The sequence below is a fragment of the Odontesthes bonariensis genome, chromosome 4, assembly GCF_027942865.1.
Source record: "Odontesthes bonariensis isolate fOdoBon6 chromosome 4, fOdoBon6.hap1, whole genome shotgun sequence".
NCBI lineage: Eukaryota > Metazoa > Chordata > Actinopteri > Atheriniformes > Atherinopsidae > Odontesthes > Odontesthes bonariensis.
In genome coordinates, this window is record NC_134509.1 from 33,476,661 (window position 1) to 33,504,058 (window position 27,398).

The 27,398-nt window shown below is 40.4% G+C and overlaps 2 protein-coding genes across 5 annotated transcripts; one reads left to right on the plus strand and one right to left on the minus strand.

The window, feature by feature from the left end:
- Positions 1-265: 265 nt before the first annotated feature.
- On the minus strand, positions 266-11,971 carry LOC142379000 (uncharacterized). 2 transcript variants are annotated; one of them, XM_075464047.1, is made up of 12 exons: positions 11,760-11,969; positions 9,244-9,418; positions 8,689-9,134; positions 7,188-7,371; positions 6,835-6,887; positions 5,465-5,624; positions 5,296-5,379; positions 5,117-5,191; positions 4,922-5,008; positions 4,385-4,459; positions 1,707-1,949; positions 266-1,442 (listed from the first exon to the last, which is right to left on the minus strand). In XM_075464047.1, exons 1-12 carry the CDS (start codon positions 11,766-11,768, stop codon positions 640-642), a joined length of 2,394 nt encoding a protein of 797 aa, XP_075320162.1. In that variant the 5' UTR covers positions 11,769-11,969; the 3' UTR covers positions 266-639. The 2 variants fall into 2 exon arrangements, with proteins under 2 accessions (XP_075320162.1, XP_075320164.1); XM_075464049.1 differs by having other exon boundaries at positions 1,286-1,438; positions 11,760-11,971.
- On the plus strand, positions 11,678-27,055 carry LOC142379001 (bifunctional apoptosis regulator-like). 3 transcript variants are annotated; one of them, XM_075464052.1, is made up of 9 exons: positions 11,678-11,854; positions 15,724-16,004; positions 19,933-20,031; positions 20,388-20,481; positions 22,674-22,846; positions 23,665-23,809; positions 24,069-24,245; positions 24,613-24,809; positions 25,746-27,055. In XM_075464052.1, the coding sequence occupies exons 2-9, from the start codon at positions 15,724-15,726 to the stop codon at positions 25,936-25,938; spliced, it is 1,359 nt and encodes a 452-aa protein (XP_075320167.1). In that variant the 5' UTR covers positions 11,678-11,854; the 3' UTR covers positions 25,939-27,055. The 3 variants fall into 3 exon arrangements, with proteins under 3 accessions (XP_075320167.1, XP_075320165.1, XP_075320166.1); XM_075464050.1 differs by lacking the exon at positions 11,678-11,854 and adding an exon at positions 14,364-14,612; XM_075464051.1 differs by lacking the exon at positions 11,678-11,854 and adding an exon at positions 14,364-14,560.
- Positions 27,056-27,398: the final 343 nt, after the last annotated feature.

A 27,398-nucleotide genomic window follows, 5' to 3' on the forward strand; every position in this document is an offset into this window, starting at 1 on the left:
CAATGTGGTTTTACTCAGTGCACAACTTTTCTTCTGTTCATTACAGACGAGTGATTTCTGGTTGGTCTGCTGATGAAGATAAAACGGGCCAAGGAGCAGGAGGCTGCAAATAAACGCATTTGGGGTATTGGCACGTATTAAACGCTGGCGAGCGTTGAGATCCTGTTGCTAAGCTACTAGTATTTCAATTGAAAGTTAAGGGCTGTCTTTCTCCTGGCTTTAAACAACCAATATATTGTTTCAAATGAAAAAAAATAAACAGGTGTTTTTGTAACAAATGTTTGTATTCCATCAACATGGATTTTAAAATAACATGAATATAGCACATGTTTTTTTTAACATTAAGTATTATCATTTGGCATGCAGGATACAAAGGCACTCATATTGTACAAATGGGCTACTATGGTAGAGGAATCATTAAAACATAGGCACAAAACATAAGTACAATAAAGACAACATAGTATCCCACCTATTTATTCTTGGCAACCCATGCTGAATCTGTGGCACACGTTTTCAGACAAAGTATGTGTCTCTGCTCTAAGTGGGAGGTATGGAACAAAGACGAGCAAAAAGCAAGAGCAGTTTACTGAAATGGTGACAAACACAGTTCACGACAGGAATGCACCACTGGATCGGCTGTTAGATGTCCAGTCTGGCCTGCCGTTTGGGTCTGCCGAGTTGCCTGGTTGGCCCGATGCGTTTTCCAGCATGCGTGCGCTGGTGCTGGCGCAGTCCCTGGCGGTAAATGAAGCTCTTCCCACATTCTCCACATTCGTAGGGTCTCTCTCCAGTGTGAAGCCTGTAGTGGACCTTCAGTTCCTCGGACCTGGAGTAGCCTTTCCCACACACACTACAAATGAAAGGTCTGTCTTTGATGTGGGTCTGGTAATGAGCCGATAGGTACGAGTTAATCCTAAATGTCTTTCCACAAATGGAGCATGCGAAAGGCTTCTCCCCGGAGTGCTGCATCTCATGCAGCTTGAAAGAGGAAGCTGTGTGGAAACCTCTGCCACACTGGGAGCACAGGAACGGTTTCTCCCCAGTATGGATGCGCTGGTGAACTTGTATGTAGCTCTCGTTGATGAACCTCTTACCGCAGTCGGGACACGAGTAGGGCTTCTCTTTGATGTGGGTTTTCATGTGTTCTTCCAGCTTTTCTTTCTCACTGAACTGAATGCCACAGCGGCGGCAGAAGAGAAGCGGTGACGTGCTGTGCTCAGCCGTGTCTGATTCAGCAGCCGTGTCTGGTTGAGCAGCCATGTCGCTGTGTGCAGCAATGTGGTGTTCTTGCAAAGCTGACTGAGTCTCGCAGTCCTTTCCACATTCCAGGCAGCGAACGGACGATCGGATCCTGGATTCTCCCGGCAAAGACTTCAAGTATTCGGAGAGTTCTGACGCAGAGGGATTCTCTTCATCCTCAAAATCCACAGCACCCTTTCTGCCTGAACAGAATTGAAATATAGAGAGATCTCATGTTTTACACTTTGTATTGTTTCACATGCGGCAGTCTTTGCAGGAGATAAGGCAGCATGGATTTCCCTTCACATTTTACATTATTACTGTGGGACAATAGTAAACAATAGTCAACACCAAGTTCATGGTCATGAAAAATATCACCTACTGCGACATTTATCTCAGCTTTACAGACATCTTGATTAACAATTCTGCACACCAACCAGATAGACAGCCTTGTTGACAACTCTCACCCAGATGGACTTTGTAGTGCGTTTTCAGATTTCCCTTCTGGTTAAAACCGCGACCACAGATGGAGCAGCAGTACGGCTTCTCTCCTGTGTGGATCAGCTCATGTCGCTCCAGTTTGTAGGCATGAGGGAATTCTTTGCCACAAACTGAACAGCAGTACTCCATCTTCTCTTTGGGCGTCTTTAGCAGCTCTGCAGGTATTTCTATTGGTACACACGCCATCTTTCTGCCCGGTCTCTTCTTGCCTGTACATGGGGAAAAAGAAGTTAAAATGATAAGGTTAGATTTGAGAAATGAGAACGTGGCTTATTAAGATCCAGTCAAATGTCAACCAGATCCTGCCTTGACACCGTTATTTGCTGCCTGCCGTCGATTGAACCATAAATCTCTGACTATTCAGGTTATACTAAGACCAATGCCGACCTTTCCTTCATAGGAAGGGGAAACATGAGCATCTGTGCAGCGTGGACATGTTAATATTACCATATGAAGGTAATAGTTGATGCACAGTTTATACTCTTAACTGCCGTTTTCTTTGCCCCAGTTTGGAACAAACGAAGACCCTTTGTTTTGCGCTTTAAAGATTTAGAATATTATTCTTAAATAATTATGTTTAAGAGTCCTTTAGCTCACAAAACCACGACATCCCACACTGTTTTTTCTGTCTCACCCCAGGCTACGACCAAGTTTGAATGTTGTGTTCACAAACAGTATAAAACATTTTTTAAAATTTTAAAAAATCCCTGCATTACGCCTCAGAGTAAACAAAAAGTTATCCATACAAATCATGGGAGAGGTTGCCGAGCACCCAGTGTTTCCTGCAGGAGAAAATGACTCTCTTTCTTCTGGCCGAAGTAGCTTTGCAGATATTTTACACACAAAAAAGGAAACAGATGGATACGCCTGGATACACATCCATGTGTTTGTATCACCAAATGTGTCCTCTTCAACAATAAAAAAAAATAAATATATGTATGTATATATATTTATATATATATAACATAATAATAATAATAATAATAATAATAACTTGGACTTATACAGCGCCTTTCAGGGTACCCAAGGTCGCTTAACAAGAGAAAAGAAGGGGGGGGGGGGGGGGGGGGGGGGCCCTGGAGGGGTGGGTTTAAGAAAAGTAGGTCTTGGAGAAGAGAAGCGTTTTTAGATTCTATTTGAACTGTAGTAGAGAGGGGGCAGAACGGATGTGAAGTGGCAGATTGTTCCATAGGGTAGGGGCAGTTGAACAGAAGGCCCTATCTCCATATGTTTTTAGTCTGGTACGAGTAACGGAAAGTAGGTCCTTGTCTGAGGAGCGCAGAAGCCGTGACTGGGAGTAGGGGTGGAGGAGATCAGAGATGTACTTAGGTGCAAGTGAGTGGAGAGATTTGTAGGTCAAGAGAAGGATTTTATAGGTGACGGATTTTATATATACTGTATTGTGACTTTGATCATCAATACATTGGTTTTGACTCGGGCTGGGCGAGTTAACTCATTATTATCGCGTTAACTCGCTAATCATTTAACTCCGATAAACATTTTATCGCGCATTAGCGCAGGTTGTATTAGTTATTTTATTATTGTAAAAGTCTGTTGCTCACTGGCTTTTATTTTGTAAAAGTCTGTTGCTGTCTGCTGCGGAACCGGAAAAGAAAGTAATTGGCGGATCCACCAAACATGGAGAAGGGTACGGAACTTTTACTCGGCCATTTTCATTTTAAAGTTCTTCTGGACGGCGGAGTCGACAGAACCAAAGTCATCTGTAAACACTGCCAAGTTGAATTGTCTTTTCACCGTAGTAGTTCCAGTCTAAAATATCACTTAAAGCTGCCGTCGGCAACTTTTTTTTAGTCATATTAGCTTGAACTGTCATGGGATTCTGGTAGTAGAATATTAAATAGGCTGTTTAGGAAAAATCCAGAATTCTGTAGCTCCCTCTAAAGCCTGTAATCGTGCTTGCAAAAATCGAGCGCTCCCGGCTGTTTTTAACCAATCATGTCAGGTTTATTATTGATCTATTATCTGAGCAGAACAGTCACCAACCACGTCTTCCATGCTGAGCGTGAGTCTGCCCCCAGCTTGTGTGCGCGCACACTGGTGTGAACTCACATGCACAACCTCGTCCACAGAGGGGGAGGGACCTGAAAGTTGTATCAGTTCGAATTTTCCGACTTTAGACTCGGAATTTTGAAAACCTGCCGACGGCAGCTTTAAAGGCAAAACACACAACTGATAGCAGCAAGTCATTCAAGGAAACAGACAGTGGAGCGAGGCTTCTACGTAAAAACTACAGAAAGATGCTGATGTTAAAAGTGTGTTTGCACAACAAATGTTATGGCACTTTCATTCATATGGCAGCACATTTAAAATAAAACTAAATGCTAAAAGCTATACACTACTTCTGAATTAATTTTTTGATTTTGCGTACAAATGCGATTAATCGCGATTAATCAGGGAAATCATGTGATTAATTAGAGTAAACATTTTAATCGTTGCCCAGCCCTAGTTTTGACGTATGATTAAACGGTCAAAAATATATATTTAGCCCCTCTAATGTTAACTTTCTGTAAGAACAGTCCTTAAACCAGGTATTTAGTAGCAAGGGCTCAAATATGTTGCACAGCTTATACTTGATGTTAGTGGTCGCAGAAAAAATAAAAAAAATGGGAAGAGTTGTTCTTACCAGCCGAAGCACCAGTGTTTTCTTCTCCTTCTGCAGATGGTTTGGTATCTTTCCTCCTTCTGTTGTGTTGCTTTGCTGCATTTTAATAAATAAAAAAAGTATTAGTCTAAAATATACAGCTAATAAACTGCTAAAATTATCACACGACTATGGGTGGATCATCGAAAGCTGGATCAGAACATCTTGTTTTTGGGGGGAAATCTTTTCCAGCCCTGCTAATGTGTTTCAGAAGCTGGAGTCTGGGAGTTTGTGTTTGTCTACTGTTGAAAGTATCTTCCTTATTTGGTTTACCACATAATAGAGGGGGCTGTTAAAAGTTATTGCTTTTGTTGGCAGCGCTTCCTCTGAATGACTCCTTTTGACTTGTTCGCTCATCATCCCACGGTTCAACAGATCAAGAAAAACAAACAAGGCAAGGACATCTATATCCAGCCCCATTTTTAAGAATCTTGCTCTGAATGAAAGAGTGGAACTGGATTCAAATAATTGAATAAATAAATAAAACCACATGGCAAACCATTTTTTTGCTCGTCTTACCAGGAGCACGGCGGAGACTTTTTGAGTGGAACTCCTCTGGTTCTGCTATGATGCGGACATTTCTCTTTCTTTGGCTGCGTCTCGATACTTTAAGATAAAAATGAACAATTGGGGCAGAACAACAATGTACAAACTGTTTTTTTCAGAAGTTTGAACAGGCTCTGAAAAGCCATATCATCAAAAAAGAAACCTCACCTCCTGGATCAGCCTCTTTGTCCTCACCAGACAACAGTGGGGTTTGGGAAATCTTCCTTCTGCCTCGTCTCTTTGCTTATGTATAAACAATGGAAAAAGCATAATGACAGAGACACTGACGTTGATTGTGAAAGGTAAAATTAAACACATGCAAAACTTTTATGCTACCAATTACCCACCAGTGTTTGCAGGAGCGCCTTTCTCTGTGTCAGAGATGTTCAACGACTCCACTGGAACCTTTTTCTTTCTCCTTAGTCTCTTTGCTGTAAAAGGGAACCAAATGGCATCCTCAGACAGTAACCATAAAAATGATCGACCTGCTTTCATGTTTTCTTCCCTTGCATTTACCACGATGTAAAGGCGAGATGGCGGCCATCTTTACGACTCTCTCTTTTTCCTTCCCTTCGTCCCCTTCTTCATCTTCCCCCACAGACACGACTTCCATGATGAGTGTGGGACTGCTGCTGTCCCTCTGGCTTTGGCCTTGGAGCTCAGGCAGAATGACACCCTGTGATCATAAACAGAAAACCATGAGAGACACACCCTAAAACCTCCCTGGGTGAGAGTATATAACACCTCCAACTGAGCAGACAAATGCATTCTGCGCCTGCAGATATCAAATGTAATCCAAACAGTTCACAGGCAGTGTGGTGTTGTTCTGGTCTGTGTGGGGAAGCAGCAGAAACAGGTCCCTGTGAACCGTTGGTTAATAAAAGTGCTCGATGCAATCAGACTAAGGACAGGTGGCAGACTGAGGAGAGGTAACATTTGGTTCTCTACTATATTGAAAGTAAAATTTACAATAAAAAAAAAAAAAAAAGAAGTACAGACTTAGACACTAGTTCTGTAAGGATGACAATCGGTCCGGTCATATAGTCAAGAAAGGTTACCTACTGACGAAGGATAAAAGAAGGCCGGAGCTCACTGATGCTAATGCAGTTCAATAGTGCAAACAGACACTACTGTGTCTTCGTCAAAGCATCAGTGAGCTCCAGCCTTCTGTTATCCTTTGCCCAGTTGCATACGGTTAGAAGATGGTTGGGGATTTTTGTTGCTTAAAGATTATCCTCCATCATTTTTTTCTAGAATAGAATAGAAAAATTAAAAAATTTCTACGCCCTTTTCCTTGACCATCATGGAAAAGGTCACGGGGTTAAGGAAAGACGATACCACACTTACACTAAGCTGTGATGTTCAATATTCGACAAAATGTGCTTTAGATACTTTGTGCAATGTGATTATATCACATTGTTACACAAAAGCTATCTTATGCATCACAACAGAGATGATATAGAACATTATTTTCAAGGTTTGCAATTAAAAAGTAAAGAAAAATGTTAAATAAATAAATAAAAACAGTGAAATATAAGGCTGTCACAGAAAGCCCACTCTCACCCTCCTGTCTTTGCATCTATCCTCACAAATCACTGTTAATAGGACTGGATGAAAGTAATCAACCGTTGGTATGAAAGCTGCAGGGAATCATGAGACAGAATTATCTCCATTATTTCATAAAGGATGGTCCGGTGCAGCCGATGCTGAAGGAGATCTTAAAGGAACCATTGGAGCTCCTTTCCTTGTCATTTGGAGAAAGCTGCCACCTCCAGAGTCAGACCTGAGAGCTGCCTTACACAAATAACTTGTCAAAAAGGATTTTCAAGCTGCATAATGACCTCATGTATGAGTATGTCTTTCTGAAAAATAAAACCGAAAAATACCTTTCCCGACTGAGGACCTTCGGTGCAATCAGAGCCTTGGTCAGAGGTGTCTCCTGTAAAGACAGATGGATAAGGAATAACAGAAATGACCCTTTTGGGTCAGTTGCAGAGAGAAGGTCCCTGCGTAACCCACGATGGACGAGGAGTCACCCATAGCACATCACCAGAATAAACTGCATGAATGTGTTAAAAAGAGAGTTTTGTCATTTTCAGCCTTCATTTTCGAATAATCTGTCTGATTACAACGTGTCAGACAACGTTCTCCACTCTTACTGCCATTTCAAAAGATTCTTCATCACATAAACTTAGAACTATAAAGGTATTCAGTAAGCATGCTGCTCCAAATAACTTACTGGCATCCCATTCAACCACTTCTCCGTCAGAGTTGATCAAACCTCCGATTACTTCATCTTGTTCCTCCTCGTCCTCCTTCTCGCCTGCTTGCAGTCTGACAGTCAAATGGAGCGTCTGGTCGTCTAAGTTTGCAGATGCCATTTTGAGTCCGTGGGACATCGAGTGGTTTCGTTCAGGGGAATCCTAAACACAGATCACAGTGGCTGTAATGCATTCGTTTTCTGAAAAAAAAAAAAAAACAGACCTGACAAGAAGTGAGGTTACAAAACTATTTGTGTTCCTTGATACATTGTGATGCTGAGAAATCTTTCAATCGATATTTTTTTTAAAAACAGAGCTTCATGCAGAAAGAATTTAATATTACATAAATATCCTGCACCATATTTATGACTTTATGAGGATTTCAAGACTGCAGACTTTCAGTTCATTTCAGGCTCATTCACTGAATTTCACGAATAAACCCTCAAACTGTAACTTAAGCATCCATTTAGATTTACTCACAGGTCCAGCACTGAGGAAGTTCAGTAAAAAAAATAAATAAATCTAAGCAGTAATGGCTCACACAAAGCAGTCCATAACTGGAGATATCACAGTTTACAGTAGCTGCTGTTGCACTGTTTTTAGCCACCTATACCGAAGAGAAAGGTCTATGAATCGCAAAGCTGGTGAACATGATGCTCCAAGTCACTCAAAAAAAATCAAGTATCTACAGAATATTGAAAGAGACTTAGTTTGAAAGTGTTCACATGTTCACACCTATAAGTGATCCTGGACTATGTTAAAAATGTCATATTAAATTGATCTCAACTTACAATGTTCCCTCTTTTCCTAAGTTAAACAGCAAAGTTCAGGGAAAGAAAAAGAAAGTTTTATGTGACGAGGATGTTAACTTTGTAAGATGCTCCCTTGCTTTGCCTAATTCAGACTGCTGACCCCAGCCACACTGGAGAAGGTGCATTACTGCTCCTTTCTTCATTCAGGAGGCCAATTACTTTTCAAATCTGGTGTTGGGGAGAACAGGAAATGTAGCCCTTTCTCAGCATCGAGTGATTTCAAGGTTAAAAAAGGAGTTGGTCTGTTTTTCTATGGCACCAAAGCATGTCAATGACATTTCATTAGGACCTCAGGAAATAGTGTCAAATTACGAAAAAATGCCATTTATGTCTCCTTGAAATCGGAATAAATGAAATCAGACTTCTCTTGTAGTAATGAAAAAGCAAGATGTGTTACCAGCGAATGTGACCTCACAACTATCATGCTGAAAAGATATATCACGAAGCCATTTTTACAGGGAAAAAACTCATTCGGTGTTGCCTGAAGCTGTTCAAATTCACACCGAACCTCAAAAGTTGATGCATGAGGCCCAATTTGACGTGACTAAAAGAAATGAAAATTAACAAATAAAATAATCAACTGGTATATGTAAACATTTTCTTTGTGAATTAATATCGTTTTCATAGTTTTACAAAAAAAAAAAAAAACTACAGGTTTTAAACGTACGGTTTGGTACGGTGCAGATATTTTGGTCTGACGTAGTTCCTCCATGTGTAAAGATGTGCTCTGTTCTTGGGCACTGCACTCCTCCCCTGCATGTGTTCTCAGACGGGATTTCCTGTTCCTTTTGTCACACACTGGGCAGGTGAAGGGTTTCTCTCCTGTGTTACTGCACTGATGCACGTTTCCCAGCGCCTTTCCGCATATACAGGAAAACTTAAGTTTCTCAGTGGAGCCCGTAGGCAGATGTCTCTGCTGCCCCTCTATGGCAGCGGAGCTCTGCCCACAGATGCCGTGGCCATCGAACTCTTCGGAGCATTTCTTCACTGGATGCACTCTCTGATGCCTCTCCACTTCATATGAAACAGAGTTCTCCTTCCCGCATGCATCGAGGTGAGGACAAGTGTCTGTACAAGGTTCATCTTGTTCTCCCTCTGGGCTGAAACTCTCATCTGTATTCAATAATGCAAAGCAAAACAAAAATGTGAAAAATCACCAACGAGCAACATCATGTTTGGTATTTTATAAAATGATGCTGTTATTAAAGACTTCTTCACTCACAATTTTCACTCACAGTCCAGCCCTCCTCTTCCTCTTTGATGATAACTTGGATCTCTGGTATTTCACAGTCATAGCCGGGACTTTCGGGTGCTTTTATTGGGTCCTGTTTTGGTGAAGTTTGGTCACCACAGTTTTCCTTTAGACTCTGCGATAATGGATCTTGGACTTCAGGATCCTATTAAGACACGGACACATTATCAACGCTGAAAAAAAACCTCGAAGATGTGTGGAAAAAAAACAATGAAAGTAAACAACGATTTTCAAAAATAAAAGTTTATCAATCAGAAAACAAACTACATGAGCCAAAAACTACAAAACATATTTCCATTATGTTGTATGTGCACTCACATTTATACCAGCAGAATAAAACAAGAGCAACTTGACTGTAATGATATTTTATCCAAAGAATGTGACACCCGCTACCAACTTAGTCTCACGGTGAATTAGAGCGGTGCAGACACAGCTGTGCAAATAACAAACATGTGAACAACAGACATTCCCTGTTAGATACACCACTGCATAGTGAGATAACAGTCCTTAAGACTAGAGCTGACCAGCAGTCACTGACTGTACAAAGGAGACACTGTCATATATAAAACACATGAAAAAACAAGTAAAACTACTTCATTTAACATGCAGGTAAATTGCTTATGTGAATGTTAGTTCACATAAGCAGTTGAGGGAGTGCAAGTGCACGTGTTTTGGCGAAACTTTTCCATGGTGGTTGGTTTTTTTTTTTATAAAGAAAGTTGCTATAGATAACGTGTTGTAAGGCCAGGTTTTATAGGGGACACAGAAGGTGTTAGATTGCATCAATATAAACGACACTATCTCATCTAATAACTCCTTTGGAAAAAATACACGTATAAATTTAAAAGTCTTTATGCCGTCCAGTCCTTCTTTGAATATCTAAATCAACATTTTCAACTAGTATACAGACCTTCAACCATTTATAGCACATTAAATGAATAAAAGTAATTCATGCATTTAAGTTTGCATCCATTTTTTGTTCATACAGAAACTTTCTCTCATGTCTCTGTTGACTTGATGCTCAGATAATTGCTTGTCTAACCTTTTTTAATGTTATTCATTGATACCTGGATATACAACTGTCGGACGTGAGAGTAGACTATTCTTGTGTTTGGTGGCGAGCTGCTTTTCCAATTCTGAGTCAAATGTGTACAGCAGGTAGATATTTTCAATGTTTTCATTTATGCCACAAACAGTGCCAATACAATTTAGAAATTTAAAAAAATTAAAATCCTAAAGTGGGTACAGCAGTTGCACCACAGAATTTCAGGAGATAGTTGATCTGTCAATGTGATTATTAACAAACATGCAAACAAATAGCTTCACATTTCACAGAGGAAATTTTAGAAAAAATTCCAAGCATAATGCAGCACAATAAACTATAATCTCCGCCTCTCAGTAAGTTGAACCAACACATCTTTCTTTCATTGGCTTTAGCTATGAGTTCCTAATAAAGTGGCCACGTCATTAATGAAGAGCCAAAGACGAGGGCTTCTTCAAGGACAACTATATTTCCCCGTCACTGAAGGTGCAAGTAGATTTGAAAAGAGAGCTGGAGCGATTGATTCATCTGCAATGAATGAGATATTTAATGATGTAATTAGATGTGCTGCTGACAGCATTGTGGTATTTTGCTGTAATAACTGCCATACTAAACTATTAATAACTATGATGATTACAGTATAAATATTCAAAACCAAATTGTAACAATATTAGTTGTTATAAATCTGTACATATCCCTGCAGGTAGCCCACATCTCATTCTCCCTGTGTCTCTTTTACTACTAATATAGCCCACAAAGACGTTTCCAAAGCACTGTCTGTTTCAATCTGTGCAAACTCGACCCAACACCTTTGGGTGCCGTGCACAACATTACCTGTTTGCACTGTGATTATACAGCTTATTTATACATCATTGTAAATCATATACTACTAGATTTAGCTTCAAGTCTGTCGACATTACATGCAAACAACAATGTTTAAGTTCATATTACTCACTGTGTCTTTCATTTACTAGAGTCTTGTGTTTAAGTAGTAATATTTACACACAGACATGGATCCCTGCACCGCTTAAATCGATTAGTCAAAACACTGCGATTTGTTAGTGATGCCCGTCTTAAACACATGATCGAAATTGTGTTACATGTTTAAAATGAAATTATCAAGCATTACCACAGGCTACCTGTCCCATTTTTTTAATCCCAAAGACACCTGAACGCTGAACGCATTTAACTACTCCCCCATTGGCCAGGGGCGTGAATTAATCATTAAGTTACAAGAATGTAAACTGATGACAGGAAAACTGCTTCGTTTAACTGCAATCGCCACTTGCTAACTAGCAAGCTATCGGGGTTCATATTCAGACGACGAGCTCAGATGTATCTGTTATCGTTCTGCAAACCAGGTTAACCCAGCTAGTTAACTGTTTCTGACTGCATCCAACCACCAATCAAACGACAGACAGCCCAGCTACGCTCTCGACGTTACCTCGAACATAATGGGAGGTGGGTGCCAGCTTTGAAGGATGGCATATGAAAACCAGGATGAGCTGATATTACAGCCAAGTCGTAGCAATACTCCAGGTGAGAGCCGCTGTCATGAAGTAACCCTACTGTCTATGCTAGCTAAGCTATGTTGCGCCACCACTTCTTCTTCATGTTTTTCCCCAGTCATCCTCTTTCTTCTTCGAGGTTTTCTGGTAATTGGAATCGATGCATTACTGCCTCCTGGTTTCAGTCTTCCTCGGTGTGTTTTTTTTCTTTTTTCTTTTTTGCTCTCAAACATCTGTTTTCTTTTTCTTCAGTGTGAAAAACGACTCAATTTACCCTTGATGCAGCAGCATTTCCAAAAAGCGCTATTTGTCAGCAGCTCCAGGTGTGTGTGTGTGTGTGTGTGTGTGTGTGTGTGTGTGTGTGTGTGTGTGTGTGTGTGTGTGTGTGTGTGTGTGTGTGTAGGCGATCATTTTGGCCAGAGGAACAAAGCACTTATCACTTTCAATTTTATTTTGACTTGCACTCAGTTTATACGTTTGTTGTCTGACCAGACTTACTGTTAAACTGGTCAAGGTCACTTTTTTTCAATTTGGCTCCTGATGATCCTTTTTTATTATTATTATTATTATTATTATTATTATTATTATTATTATCAGGGATCAGAATTCAGTGAAGAAAAAGAAAGGGATTATTTACTTGTTTTAAAAAAAAATACCCTCGCTGCATGGTTTTCATTCACATCCTTAACTTAATAAAACGTTTGCTCATTTACTTACAAAACTAAAGTCCAATTGAAGCTGACTCCAATTGTGCAACACAAACATTCAGATATGAAGGGGAAACCACATTTGAATAAAGCAAACGCTACAAACAGCTTCTCTTTTTTTTTTTTTTTTTTGGAGCTGTCTTTTCAGCTACAAAATCAAGAAGACACAGGATTTATGCTACAGCTGTCCGATCAAATATAAAATGCCACTCCTCTGCTCACTAGCAGTGTTTGGGAATGTAGCAGAAGCAGTGTTTGGGAATTAGCAAAGTCACTTCAGGCTCAGTCCTGTGATTTAAAAGTCACAAAGTTTCATCACTTCTTAGACGGTCTGGTTGCCGAAATAACTTTTGCTGGAGATCTAACCTTCCCCGGAGCAGGTTAGATTTGAGATAAGACACATGCAAAACTACTGCTCGAATCAATTATCTTAGAAAAAAGATTAGAAAAAGCCTTCACTCATATGTCCGACTACACTACCCTTCAAGTTCAGTACACTCAGCAGAGAGTTTTAAAACCTCTAAAATATGTCAATCTACTGACATGGTGATCTCTTAAATAAGTACTTTGAAGTATACTAATCCCAACTGTCACATTTAAATCTACAATCTACCGTAATTGACAGATTTAAACAAGGACCAATTTTTCCATCTTTAAAGTTCGATGGCCCGATTCTACCATTAAAATCTGGTTCCCAATGGTGTTACTGAAGACCTCAAACAGTGTTGAAGCAACAAAAAGGTAAACGACAGAGTGGCCACGCACCATTACTACACCAATGATGCAACAAGTGATTTAAAGGGGGCTGGCCTGCCCGCCCGGTGCATTGCTCGGACCTTGCAGCTAAAGGACAGAATGCACCCAAAGTCATTGCTGGCAAAGTCGACACAAATACAACATGTCCAACAAATAATGCTGACATAGTTTACAATACACCAATAAATATCTTTCAAATACAATCGTAATATCTGGAAATCATTTGGATTTTATAAGAAGGGAGAGCCATTGTTAGGGGCAGTGTAGCACAACATACCTGAACACTAACCTGGTGGTGTCGTGGTGAATCCTGGATACTAATTGAGCTAGTAGAAATAAGAAAAACACACAAGGTGAAGACACTGATGACTTTTTCTAACTACAGACTTGGAGTGTGGTTGAGAGTGGTAAAAATCAACTACAGTAGCCTATATGTTGTTGATTATTGTGCGCCAGACTTGTATAACCAAGAAAAGGATGAAGTCCCCCCCCCCCCTGCTACAAAGTGCTACAAAGTACCAAATTGTCATGCAGTTCTCTGATTGTTCCTATGAAAATATCGTTTTAAAAGTAGCTAAGCAATGCCACATTTACAGAAATGGCTTGTTTTCACGTAGGCTACAATGGAAAATTGATATCTAGTGTTAAGAGCTGATGTCTTTTTGTTTAGTTTTAGACTGGAACAATACAATTTCTCTTCAGGTATTAATCATCAATCAATTTATTTTAAACTGAAATGCGTGAACGTAATAGGTTATGTTCTTGTGAGTGTCACTTTATAAAGTATTATCCGTCTGTGAGTGTACTGGTGGCGTTTAAGAGGACTCGGGAGAAACCATACCTGAAACTTTTCAGGGGCTCGCGCACCTACGTGTAAGTTAACAGGTCACAGTTTCATAATTATCGTGGAGAAAATAAGGAGTCACCTCAGGCCAGAGGACAGGCTCTGAACTTTGATCTGAGGCAGCTTTTAAAACCTGCACGTCAGAGCTCAGATGCAACTCGGATTTGACACCATCGAGGAAGACGTTGCACCTCTTCAGGTACCCGCATGACACGACAGTGTTGACGTGGGCGTTCGGAGTAGGAGGGAGTTTCCACGGCAGCAGGAGTTATGGCGACAGCCATTCAAGCAGCAATATCTTTACGCTGTCTGGATGCTTTCATTTGAGTTTAGTTAGTAATAAGAGCTCTAGGGCTAGTTAACCGGACAGTCATGTCATCCGCCAGCTTATCACCTGTCAAAGGGAATTCCTGAGGCAAAGAACACCAGGGTTAGTTTCCTGAATGACGTTAATGAGCAGTTATGTTACTAACTTAGCTAAGGTAATTCCTCTGTTAGCTAGTTTGAAGTTATCACTTCGAAGACTAGCTAACGTGTCAGCCTTAAAGCTAATGATAGTGTGTTCTGGTATCGGAAATCATTCAATTCTTCCTGCTGCTTTACGTGAGACCTCAAATTGTTGTCGCTTATGTTTAGCTCGTAGCTAATCACTGGCTAGCCACCTACAGAGTACAGCTAACGTTCAGGTCAGGATGTTGATGAGTTAACGTTACAAGCTGTCGAAATACATCAGATGTCTATGATGATGCATTGGTTTTCTTTATATGTTAGGATACGGCGCTGAGAAGCTCGTAGTTTGTTGATGGCTAACTTATTTTCATAAGCCTTGAAAACTGTAATCCCAAATATCTGTTGATGTTTGCCAGACGTGACACAGTGCTACTTTTGTTTTAGCTAGCCTTAATTACCTGCGATTGATTTATTGTACACGCAGCATTTCTGCTGTCCTTATTGAATAACTTGCAGTGTAATTTTAATGGGAAATTGTTCTGATCAATTAACTTGTGTAAGGCACCTCCGAGTTGTCAGATCCATCACAGGAGATATGAAGTTGTCATTATTTGTTGTCATTATCCTCACACAGTAACACAGACTGGTCAAATAATCCCTTTTCTCTGAGAATTAGCCGCTCAACTCTGTATAATCATAAATAAAGGGTTTGGACAGCGATATGCAAATGTCACTTTAAGGTCTGGGGTAATGCATTTGCCATTTTCTTTCACTAGATTATGTTGAAAACATAACTTGAAGGTTTATTGACGCAGTAGAATAAATATCAGCTTCAAAAGATAATGCATATGGGCTGTTGCACAACCCGGTAGAGTTTGCTGATGTTGTCGTAGTGTCAATTATTAAAGGTCAATGCAATTTTATGAAAAAATACAACAGTAGTTTGCAAAAACAGGTTAGTTGAACATATGAATTGTAGTGGAGGGAATACGATTAGTCACATAATTGGAAATGTCCCTGCAAATCAATATCTTTCTCAGGCATTTAGAGACTACCTCTTAAAATGATCAAACTTTAACCATGTAGGTTGTTCCGTGTTTGTAACCATGTGCTCCCTCCTCACACCTGGCTATGTTGCACTAGATGGAGTGGGATTCAGAAGATGATGGTCTGGGAGTATTAATGGATGGGCCCTCTTTCGTATCTGAATCTCCTGAGTCAAAGCCGTCAACAAGCAGCATCTCGGAGCACGAGTTCTCGTGCCACTGTTGCTACGACATCTTGGTCAACCCCACCACTCTGACATGTGGCCACAACTTCTGCCGCCACTGTCTGGCTCTGTGGTGGGAGTCCTCGCATAAGAATGAATGTCCAGAGTGCCGGGAGAAGTGGGAAGGTTTTCCTAAAATCAACATACTGCTGAGGTATGCCTCTCCCATCAGTGGTTAAAGGGATAGTTCACCTCTTTTGACATGAAGCTGTATGAAATCCCATATTAGCAATATCATTTATGAACATTGACTTACCCCCTGCTGCGTCCTGTGAGCCGAGTTCCAGCCTCGTTTTGGCGTTAACGAAGGTAGTCCGGCTAGTTTGCTAGGGTCCCGAAAATAAAGCGTCTTGCTTCTCAAAACAATATGCGTTCAAAAGAGTAATAATACATTTGCATCAAAAAATTGTCCCTCCAGAAAAACTCAGACCTCTCAATCGCTTGGCGCTATTTTTGCCTCCCTTCATATCAATGCAAGCTATGTAAACAGACCGAAGAGCAGACCAAGCAGTCCCCTGCTTCCGAGCAGCAAACACCGTAACAGGTGCGGCTATCGCTAGGTGGCTGAACGCATTGATATGAAGGGAGGAAAAAAATAGCACCAAGCGATGTGAGGTCTGACTTTTTCTGGAGGGACGATTTTGTGATGCAAATGTATTACTCTTTTGAACGCATATTGTTTTAAGAAGCAAGACGCTTTATTTTCAGGACCCTAGCAAACTAGCCGGACTACCTTCGTCAATGCCAAAACGAGGCTGGAACTCGGCTCACAGGACGCAGCAGGGGGTAAGAAAATGTTCATAAATGATATTGCTAATATGGGATGTCATACAGCTTCATGTCAAAAGAGGCGAACTATCCCTTTAATGTTTGATCTTTTTTTAAAATTTTAATTCATTAATTTTTTATTTCTCCTGAATGACTACTAGCTTTTTTCCCCCCTGAGGCACAGTAGAGACAAAATGTCCTTCTCCACAAAGCTAAAGCCGTGCATCATTTGAGACTTTGTTATACTAGTGCCACCTTTGAGATTTCAGGGAAATAAAACCTGTTTTCTTATAATTTCTTTATTTATGTTAACATGAAACATGCCAGAGTTTTTGAATGTAAATGCCAAAAATGGCTGCATTTTCATTTTGCTCAAATGAACTGGCCAAACATTGGCAATTATTGTTAGATTTTTGGAGATGTCAGAATAAAGACCTCCATAGATTATAGACCTGATTAAGCTTTGTTTTCTAGCCTTTGATTATACTTTACACTGTTTAAAAGACACAAGCACATTTGCATTGTTTCTAATCAACAAACAGAAGACTCGTCAGTCAAAATTACTGTTTCATATATACAGCTGCCTGTAAGAAGCCCCGAGGTTATGGATTATCTTCTTAGGACTGTGAGGTTTGGAAGATGTTTACATGCACGCTAGTATCACGCTAGTTTTGATCACATCGAGAATATGATCTGCTCTTTGGATTTGAAGAAAACCGGTTGTTCAGCTTCCTTTGTCCATAATTCTAGTTCTTGTTTATGATAATCTGCAGTTTTGCAGGCATGTCTCGGACTCCTCAGCACGCATTATATCTCCGCTTATCACAGTGGGGTCTTACACCAGTTGAAGATGTATTTACACACACTGGTGGCTTATCGAAAAAATGGAAAGGGAGCAAAACATAATAGTGTCCGTATTCCTAATACCAAACTTTAACTATTGTTTAGTGTATCATCCGTGCAACAACGGAAACCAGAATAACCTGAGATAACCCACACAGGCTGAAGGATAACAGGTAAACGCCACACAGAAAAGCACCTGCTGAGACTCAGACCAGGGAACTTCTCCTTGAGTACTGCGCTATGATGAAATAACACATCTGTATTTTCAATGTTCTTTCAAAAATGAGTTTCTATAGTTGTGTGCTATATATAGATATATATGTGTAAGCAGCGCCTACACCACGCTTAAGACAATCCAGACTCTTTTCATGTGTCGTGGAATGACCTACCGAGCGCTACCAGAACAGGGGCGTCCCTGAATATCTTTAAGAAACTCTTGAAGACCCAGCTCCTCAGAGAGCATTTCCTATCCTAGCACTTAGCCTGTACTTCTCTACCCCCTCTACTGCACTTTATCCTGCTGTACTTCCCTCTGTGCCTGCACTCTATCGCTACACTGTCACCCCTGTCACCTCTGACAGAGTCTGACTTGTGGTTTCCTTCTATGTAGCTTATTGTTAGCTTGGATATTAGCTGTAATGTTATATCTTTTTTCAATTGTAAGTCGCTTTGGATAAAAGCGTCTGCTAAAAACATAAACATATATATGTATATACACAGTCTATATCCTCAATAAAGTGGACTGTCAATAAATCGTCACCGTGTAACACGATGGGGTTCACCCTTGTTTTACTGTCTTTCAAACCAAGGGAATTAGTCTTGTAAACAAAAGTCAGGTGACCAGGTTTTTATTCAAGTGTTAGAAATAAGAGGAGGTACGTTACCATTAGACACAAGTACTTTACCGCCAGAGAAATGTTGTTGACCCATTTCCAAGTGGTATGTGACTTAATAAGGTTGAAAACAGTTGTATAGGGCACAAAATGTTGTAGTGTGAAACTGAAATACTTTGGCTATTTCCACATGCCGAGGGGAGAAATCAGCTTAATTCATGAGTTCTTGGTCTTGGTCACATCTATACAGGTGTATTTTGGGTGGATTGACCTGTATTCTGATTTGCAATTATGAATCAGCACGAAATCTTCCGTCTTTGTGGCTGCAGTCAATAAGTAGAGATTCATTTTTTTTTTCTTCTAAGGTTTGTACAAAATAAAAGTATCTGAAAAGTTGCTCAAATCTGACTACAAATGCAACCATGTTGGCAAGAGTGCCAAAAGGTTTGTTTGGAGAGGAGGGTAGTGGGTGAGTGTAGTCTCATTTCTGACTGAATGGTTTTTGTTTCTTTTTTAGCCTAACAAGGTTTCTCATCAGCTTGGCAGCCTATCTTATCTGTACAATTGCTGGTGAAATGTCAGCAAAATAGGAGTTTATCCTTTCTGATTTTCATAAAGTAGCATTACCCAGTGCCTGCAACATGGGAGCGAGCCTTTATAAATGCTTTTCATGGCAAGATTCCAACTATCACTGTCTTTTTTTTTTTTTTTCTCCTCCTCTGTTTTTTTTTTTTTTTAATGAAAAATGGGTGAACGCGACAGGGTAATTGCAGGAAAAACGGTGCAAAGCGTCAGCATCCACTGCATCACAGACTGTGTTAAAATACCCACACATTTTCCTCGGTTCTTGGACCCCTTCTGTTCACCCTATACATGCTGCCTCTGGGTCAAATTCTGAAGAACCCTAAAGTCAACTACCACAGCTATGCAGATGACACACAGATATATCTCGCACTGTCTCCAGATGACTGCAGTCCTATGGAGTCATTGTGTGACTGTAAGTCAAAAAGTGGATGAACCAAAATTTCCTTCAGTTAAACCAAGAAAAAACTGAGGTCATTGTGTTTGGCAACAAAGAGAAGAGGTTTGCTGTCAGTAAACATCTTGAGTCACTGTCTCTAGAAATTAAAGACCAAGTCCGGAACCTCGGCGTGCTGATAGACTCAGACCTGACCTTCAACAATCATATCAAATCAGTCACCAAATCAGCCTTTTATCAACTTAAGAACATATCCAGAATGAAGGGTTTCATGTCCCAAACAGATCAGGAGAAGCTGATTCATGCTTTCATCTCCAGCAGACTTGACTACTGTAACGGTCTTCTGACTGGACTCCCCCAAAAGAGTCTCAAACAGCTGCAGCTCATTCAGAACGCTGCAGCCCGAGTTTTAACCAGAACAAAGAGATCAGATCACCTGTGGTATGAAATGCGCTGTATAAATAAAGATGCCTTGCCTTGCCTCGCCTCTATGTTGGAGGACGGTTCCACTCCGTCTTCCCCTCTGACACATGTTAGGACTTAATAGTTTGAGCTGTGAGTGGAAGGCTGTTGTCAAAGGAAAAGCCAAAGAGCACACCCAATACCTTTGCCACTTTGTTTGTTCATTCCACTTCTATTATTTTCTCTTTTCTTCTTAGGGATGCAACTGACAAGCTTTTCAGTGAGGTCGTACAGCGAAGAAGAGCAGAAATCCAGGCAAACCCCAAAATATCTCGCAGCTTGCTGACCTTCCAGAGGTACTTTAACATATGGTAAACACTATTTTCAAATCAAACTGGAAGGCTGTCTCGGTGTATTCGTTGGAGATGGAGAAAAAAATAAATAAAAGAATAAATTGTACTGCTCAGATTGAATTCCTTTGACACGCTCAGCCTTACAACGGAGAGGTAAAAGCAAAATGGAAACAAATTTGATGCAGCAGAAGCAGACACGTGATATTTCTGGAGCTGTGAATTTATTCGAGACTTGTAAGCAGATTATCTTATATTTAAACAACAGAAAAGGCCTCATCTTTGCCTGTTGTCTGATGCATTAAGTGCTTAAGTGTTGTATCCCTTTGTGATGTAATCCTCTTCCTCCTCTTCATCTCAAGATATGGTGACAACTTGGGAAGATCCAAGACGAACCACCGCAGAGGAGCGGGCTTCTTCTTCTCTGGAGTCTTAACTGCGCTCACGTGTGTAGCTGTAAGTACACAACAGCTTAGTAAAATGGCAGTGAGTGCTTACCGCTTGCTCTCTTTTGTTGTTCGGGAAACTGGGACCCCAAATATCCAGTATTAAGAATATGTCGATATTTTTATCCCTTTGATAATGTCGAGGATCTCCCCGTAACCATTGCGTAAACTCGTACAGAGTAGTTCATCTGAATCGCCGTGTTGGAGACCCTGCACTGTGCCTGTGTTTTCCAGGTCAGATTACATTTTTGGGGGGCATTGTGTGGGCTGAAGCCGCTCAATAACAGACCAGAAGTGCTATAATAATGTTGCTGCCAGGCTTTATGGCTGTGTCCCGTCTCTGCTGTATGCATATCTGTGTCAGGATTTGTTGTCATTATGTTTTATATTTGCAACAGTTGCACCGCACCGTATTTGGATGTAATATTAGACTGTTGCCACAGTCTAATATCTGAGGGTCAGCTCTCATGCTATCAGCAGAGCATGTTTATTCTGTCCGTGTGGCACTTGGGAGCGATGTCACTGTGTGCCTTGCCACGTGGCAGTAAATTTATGTTTGTTTGTGTGAATGTGTGCTGCTGGTAGTGTGTCAATAGATTACAGTATTGTTTTTCACCCCAGGTCATGGATGAAAGATATTATTGAGACAGGTTATTTGAGGAGAACTCGGCCTTGGTTTGTGTACAGAACATCAGTTTACTTTGGATGCCTTTGGCTGTCTGTTTTCCTTGACTCACATTATTTGCACAGAAGAGTAACATTGCCTACAAACTGTAGAGCATTCAGTGCCGATCATCCCTAACATTGAAAGCACCAGCCTGTAAACCGTGTTGGTACCCGTCACGCTGCCTAAAACAGCTCTGACCGGTTTCAGTGTGGTCACTGGACCTCTGAGGGTGTTGGCAGAAGCAATGTGGCTTTTGTATGCAGTGGGATGAGACCTTTTGTGGTTTGGGGTTAAATGTGTTTCTCAACTGAAAGTTGTCACAGGATGATCAATGTTTTTAACTCCACCAGCCGGTGGTTTCAGGGCTGCTGCTGAGGAACAAATGAATGACGCTTTATCAAAATCTGTTACCACTATGGGGAAATAAAAGAAAGGTTGTTTCAGAATGCATATTCACAAATTCAAAGGCACATGGCACCAGATTTATCCATATAGGGTGAAGATAGATGATGTGACCTCGGATGCACTGATCATTGCTTCATTTCATTTCAACTTTGTGTTTATAAAAGATCAATCACAAGTTTCCTCTGGCCTGATGCAACGAGCTGAATTTGTGCACCAATGCGCACAGTGACAATTCCAAACACAAATCTACACACAATGCAGGCCTTTGGTTTAGAAGTTTCTTACTGTGATTCAAGATTACTTAAATCTCACAATAGTAATATTTGTAAGGTGGAAATAAGTTGTGAATGAGCAGCAACCTTGGAGAAAACAAACTTATTTGGACATTTAAAATCGCTGTGCACGCCTCTTATAACAAAACTAACCATGGCAAAGTGGCTAAACCTAAAGGTTACACATTAGCCTCAGCTTAGGTGTAGCAAATTAAAACATGAAGCCATTACAAGAAAAATGGTGGTATTCTTTGCACTGGATGACTAGCGCTTCTCTGCTGTTGTGGATGGAAGTTGCAGAAATTTAAAGCATAACCTGGTCTCAAAATACACATCAGATAATAGATGAATTCTACTTTTTGAGATGTGTAATAAATCAAAAAAGGCTAAAGACCTTTAGCCTTATCAGGAGAATAAACTAACGAATTCTCAGTTGGATTTTATTTGTGCAGATACATCAGTTCTGTACTTTATTGTCATTTCCACTGATGGAAAGAGATGGCACTGTAACCAGGGGCAACCTTGTAGAAGTTATTCATATTCAGCATTTTATTGTGATCACACAGTTTCCTTATTCTATTAAAGCAAAAGAGACTTCTTTTGTTACATTTTGGAATTACTGAACTTGCAGCTTAGCGAAACTGTAGTTTAAAATTTTAACGTGTGCTTATTTCTGCACTTTTTGACCTGCGGTAACGGTGACAGAAGGAAGCAGAAGGGTGATGCAGCTGCTGGTTAAAGCAGCACACGAAACAACACCTACTACAACTGAAATATTGTACCAAACTCAGCTGGGATTTGCCACTTTGTGACCAGTTGGTTGACTGCCTCTCCTTTGTAATGTCAATGTGTTTCCAGGTGATGGTGCTGGTGTATCACTGGGGCAGCGCTGTGGTGGAACAACACGAGCTGTTGATCAGTAAACCCGTCTCTCACTGGACGCCAGAGGAGGTCGTGTCCTGGCTGGAACACCTGGGTCCATGGACCGAGCTCTACAGGGAGCCCTTCCAGAAAGAGAATGTGAACGGAAGGTAGAGAGATTTGACATTTGTCTCATTTCTTTCATTCTCTTCTTTTTTTCTTCTGATATTGAAATGCAGACAGGTTTTTTTTTTTAATTTATTTTACCCATCTGCTCTCCTACACACACACACACACACACACTTGAATTCACCCCTGAACCCACATCAAAAACAAATGGTGCTTAGCCAGAGTTCCTCAATATCAATTCTCCAAATACCCCAGCATAGCTACAAACGTACGGTCTCAAAATACCACAGAAAAGCAATCAATCAATCAATAAACCAACAATGAGACAAAAACCTAAATATTGTAACAGCTGACCCCAACATTCCCCATTTATCATGATCTCTCAGATCAATAAATTGTAACATCTTCATATGAATGACAGAAACCAGCCATGTCCTAAAACATGGAATTATTTTGTGCTGTCAAGATACATTTCTTAACCATCACCAGATCTATCAATACTTCTCTTTGGGTAGGTGAAGACAGACCTAAGGACCACTTAGAAGAACCAAAAATGAAAAAATCCTAAGACATACTCCACAATAGAAATCGAACAGCTTTGACCAAGAAAGAGTTATTCATTTAGATTTCCAAAATGGGTGCAATAATTTTACTTCACAAAGTTTCCCTTTGTCACCATTTGGAGAAACATTAGTGTAGAATAATTTAATACGCTCACATTTCAGCCTGTGAGATGAAACCTAGAAACCTCAGGCAAGCTTAGCAACTTCAGACGGGATCTTGTACTCGCATGTGAGCATCACAGCCCTTCTGTCTGATCTTGTTATCTATCTGTACGCTGTTCATTTTTACGCTTCAGGCTGCTGTTGATGCTGGGGGACGAAGAGCTGTTGAAATCGCCTTACAGCATAGAGAATCAAGCTCACAGACGAGCAGTTCTGGCCGAGCTGGACAGAGTTAAAGCTCTGGGGGTCAAACCTCCGCAGAACCTGTGGGAATTCAAAGTAAGGTCCCAGTCTTTAGAACATGTTTGCAAAGATATTGCACCAGTGGAGGTTGCTTCATATGCTGATGTTTAGGTCTTCTTGACGTCTTTAGGACCAGAATTGTACGTTTTCGTGTTTCTCCGGCAGAAGCATAGATTGAATTACTATTATCGTTGCTTTTAATGTTCAACAAGAGTTCCATTTAATAAAATCCTCCACAGTTGAGATTTGAGAAACTGAGTGTCGCGCTTGTGTGTTTGTCTTACTTCTTTTCCAGACTGCGAATGCAGGGAAGTCTCTATTCTTGCTGTACGCTCTGAAGCGCTCCCCTCGCCTCACAATCTTCTATTTGTATTTATTTGACTATTCGGAGACCTTTCTTCCCTTCCTGCACACGTGCTGTCCGGCCATCACACACATCGACAAGTCGGAGAGCAGATTCCTCAACTCACAGGTGACGCCTTTGCATGATTTGCTTTTTTTTGCGACTGCCGCTAGTTATTAGATGAGGACAGCAGCAGGAGCATTAAGATGGCTCTAAAATAACTGTCTCAGTGTCATATTACTTCTCATACTGTAGACCAATAGATATTTTTAAGGTGATTCATTTAATCAACTTGTTTTTAGTCGTTTTGTTTTTGGCATCTTCCCCTGTGCTGCTGTAAAATTTAGTTTTAAAAGCGGAATTAGACTGTCACACGTGATCATTCTTAACTTGAGCTTTTGGATGACAGTAGCAAAGTGGATCTTCCTGTTATTGTCTTGGTGTGTTTTAGTTACGCCCGTTTTAATGATTTTTGTGTTTGGAATGCATCTGTTAGCTGGAACCCAGCTGGCGGCAGTGGGTGGAGTTCCTTGTGAAATACTGCGTGCTTCCATACCAGCTGATTGCAGAATTTGCTTGGGACTGGTTGGCCGTCCACTACTGGACATCCCGCTTCATTGTTGTCAACGCCATGCTGCTCTCTGTGCTTGAGGGCTGCGCTCTGTGGAGGCTCTGGACAACGGCCAGGATCAGGTACACACAAAGGAAGAGCTGGCTGTGACCTTTCCTGCTCTTTTGTTCTTTCTCACAGTCAGAAAAACGCCTTTTTTTTCTGTTTCTGGACATAAACAACGTGTAGTCCACAAGAGTTTAATGGCACAGTATAGTAAAAGAAAAAGAAAAATACACAAAAAAGTTACATTTTTGCCATTTAGAAAACCACAGCGGTCATAATTCTCACTGTAAATGTGATGGTGTATAAAAAAACAGTGAATTTTAGTAATGCTCCTTTGTAAGATTTTATACATGGATTTATACAGATTTTTTTTTTTTTTTTTAAATCAAATGTGCCATGTTCATAATTAACCTAAATGTAGTTCCACAAAATAGAAGCTAAAGCTAATGTAGTGACCATTTGTCCATAGAAAACAAATTAAACTTAAACCAAACAAAATCAAAAGGCCACTGATGCACCATGGGGATGCGGTTTAACGCAGGCAAAAGAAGATGTATGTCCAAAATGAATTCTTGTGTTTTCTGATGATTTATTTCAAAACAATAAAACAAACAAACGAACAAAGAAAACCATGCCTGCTGCTCTCTCCTTTTCCCTGGCAAAAAACCATTGGCCCAGTCAGGTGCATGCTGGTACTCCAGGTGCCTACCTACACAAATAGCTTCAGGTGCCCAGTGTGACCCAATTACCAAAAATATTCTAAACAAATAACAACCAAAGAATATTAGCAAAAACATCTAATCTAAATAAAGCACAGCAATTAATCAAATAAAGTTACTCATAATTAGCAAATTAAATTTACAACTAGAACCAAAAAACAAAAACTAACTTTACAAATGGCTCCTACAGCTAAAATTTTGACAATCCTTGCAAGTAAAATTTGTAGCCGCTTAAAACCGCCACAGTGGTGCAACACAACGGCGCACTAATCTGTTTCTTTCATTTTTCTGCAGGACTTTGCCGCAAAAGATGTGGAACCACTTTTGGAAGATGCTCTCTCAGGGATTCGCCTTCGCCCTCCTGTGGCCTTTTGTCCCACAGTTCGTATGCAACTGCCTCTTCTACTGGGCTCTTTATTTCAGTCCCATCATTAATATAGACCTGGTGGTGCAGCAGTTGATGCACCCTGAAACGCAGGCGCCGTGACAGACTGCATGTAGCCGGTGCCTAATTTATGCTGTGCACCTCACAGCACATTAAATATTCTCAAGTCCAGTTGCTGAAGAGAAGTGTTGATTTTCAGAAATAAACTCACAAGAGACCGGCTTTGTTTGCTGACGGCAAGGAAGTTTTCTCGCTTTCGGTCTTCTCTCTTTGCTGGATGATTGCAGTGTGGAGGGGAAAAAAAAGAGAGCCACCCAGCTGTTGTAGGAGAAACAATACCAAGGAAATGAGACGCACTGAAATAGCGTTCTATTGGTTTCCACCGTATACATATATTTACAAACCACAATGCCTAAATGATCCAGGAGGCATATATGCCAATAAGTTGGATTAAACACTGGCGGTCCAAAAGACTGGCCTCATAAGCTGCGGCTGATAACTCTGTAGCACTGACATGACTTTGGCTTGGTCAAAGGTGAGTGTGCAGCTACTGGAAATTAGACTCTTTTTTTTTTGTGTGTGTGTGTGTTTTGGAGGGGGGAGGGCATATAATCCACATTAAGTTAAATGATCAGATGATTCAGAAATGACCAGTATGGTGTGTAAATAAGTCCTGGTCGCTGCACATAAATGTTGAAGTACTCTTCAGTGCAGCGTGATCTCAGTGCTACAGAGCTGTCTGAAAAGGTTTGGCAACACGACTGAGACGGTCTGTAGTTCAGTGGCCGTTTCTCACTCTCAGGCTTTGGTGCCTGTTTAAGAGTTTTGTTGAAGAAATGCCTAACGCAACTGTTTGTTCCGAGACGTGTGACACTGATCTGGAAGGAAAAAAAAAGGAGAAAAGAAAATGGTGTTCTTAAGATTTGTTATGATGCTTACGCAGATCATCTCCAATTTTTATGAATTTTTCTTTAAAAGAAATTGGGTTTTTTTGTTTTGTTTTGTTTTGTTTTTTACTTGTTTGTACTGCTTACAGATACTGTGTTGCACATTTTTACTCAACTCGTTGCAGTACGCTTTCCATTTCATCTGTAGACCAAGCTAATCAGTCTTTTTTTTTTTTTTTTTTGGAGTTGTTTATTTGCACTTAAAAATCAACACTGTGATGTTCTTCCGTGTTCTCGAATGACAAAAAAAAATAAAGCTTCTTTTTAATTTATATGCTGTTTCCCTGTTATTGGAGTTGATCTTGTGATGTGGAGAAATAGGTGGACAATTAGATTATAATGGATAAAATCATATTGTAGGGATGTTATGTTACTGTTACATGTGACATAATCAATTCTTGAAACTGAAATTCACTTGTAACAGAACATGAATGGATAGGAATATCAAGATATTTGACATACGATATATAGAGAAAATAATGTGAAAAGCTGTTATATGTGACATATCACACTTAACAGCAGGAAGTCCAAACTAAAAATGTTACTTGTCTTCTCTGCTTTTTCCTCCCACCTGAGTAACTACATTGCTACACTGTGTATAAAAACCAATAAAAG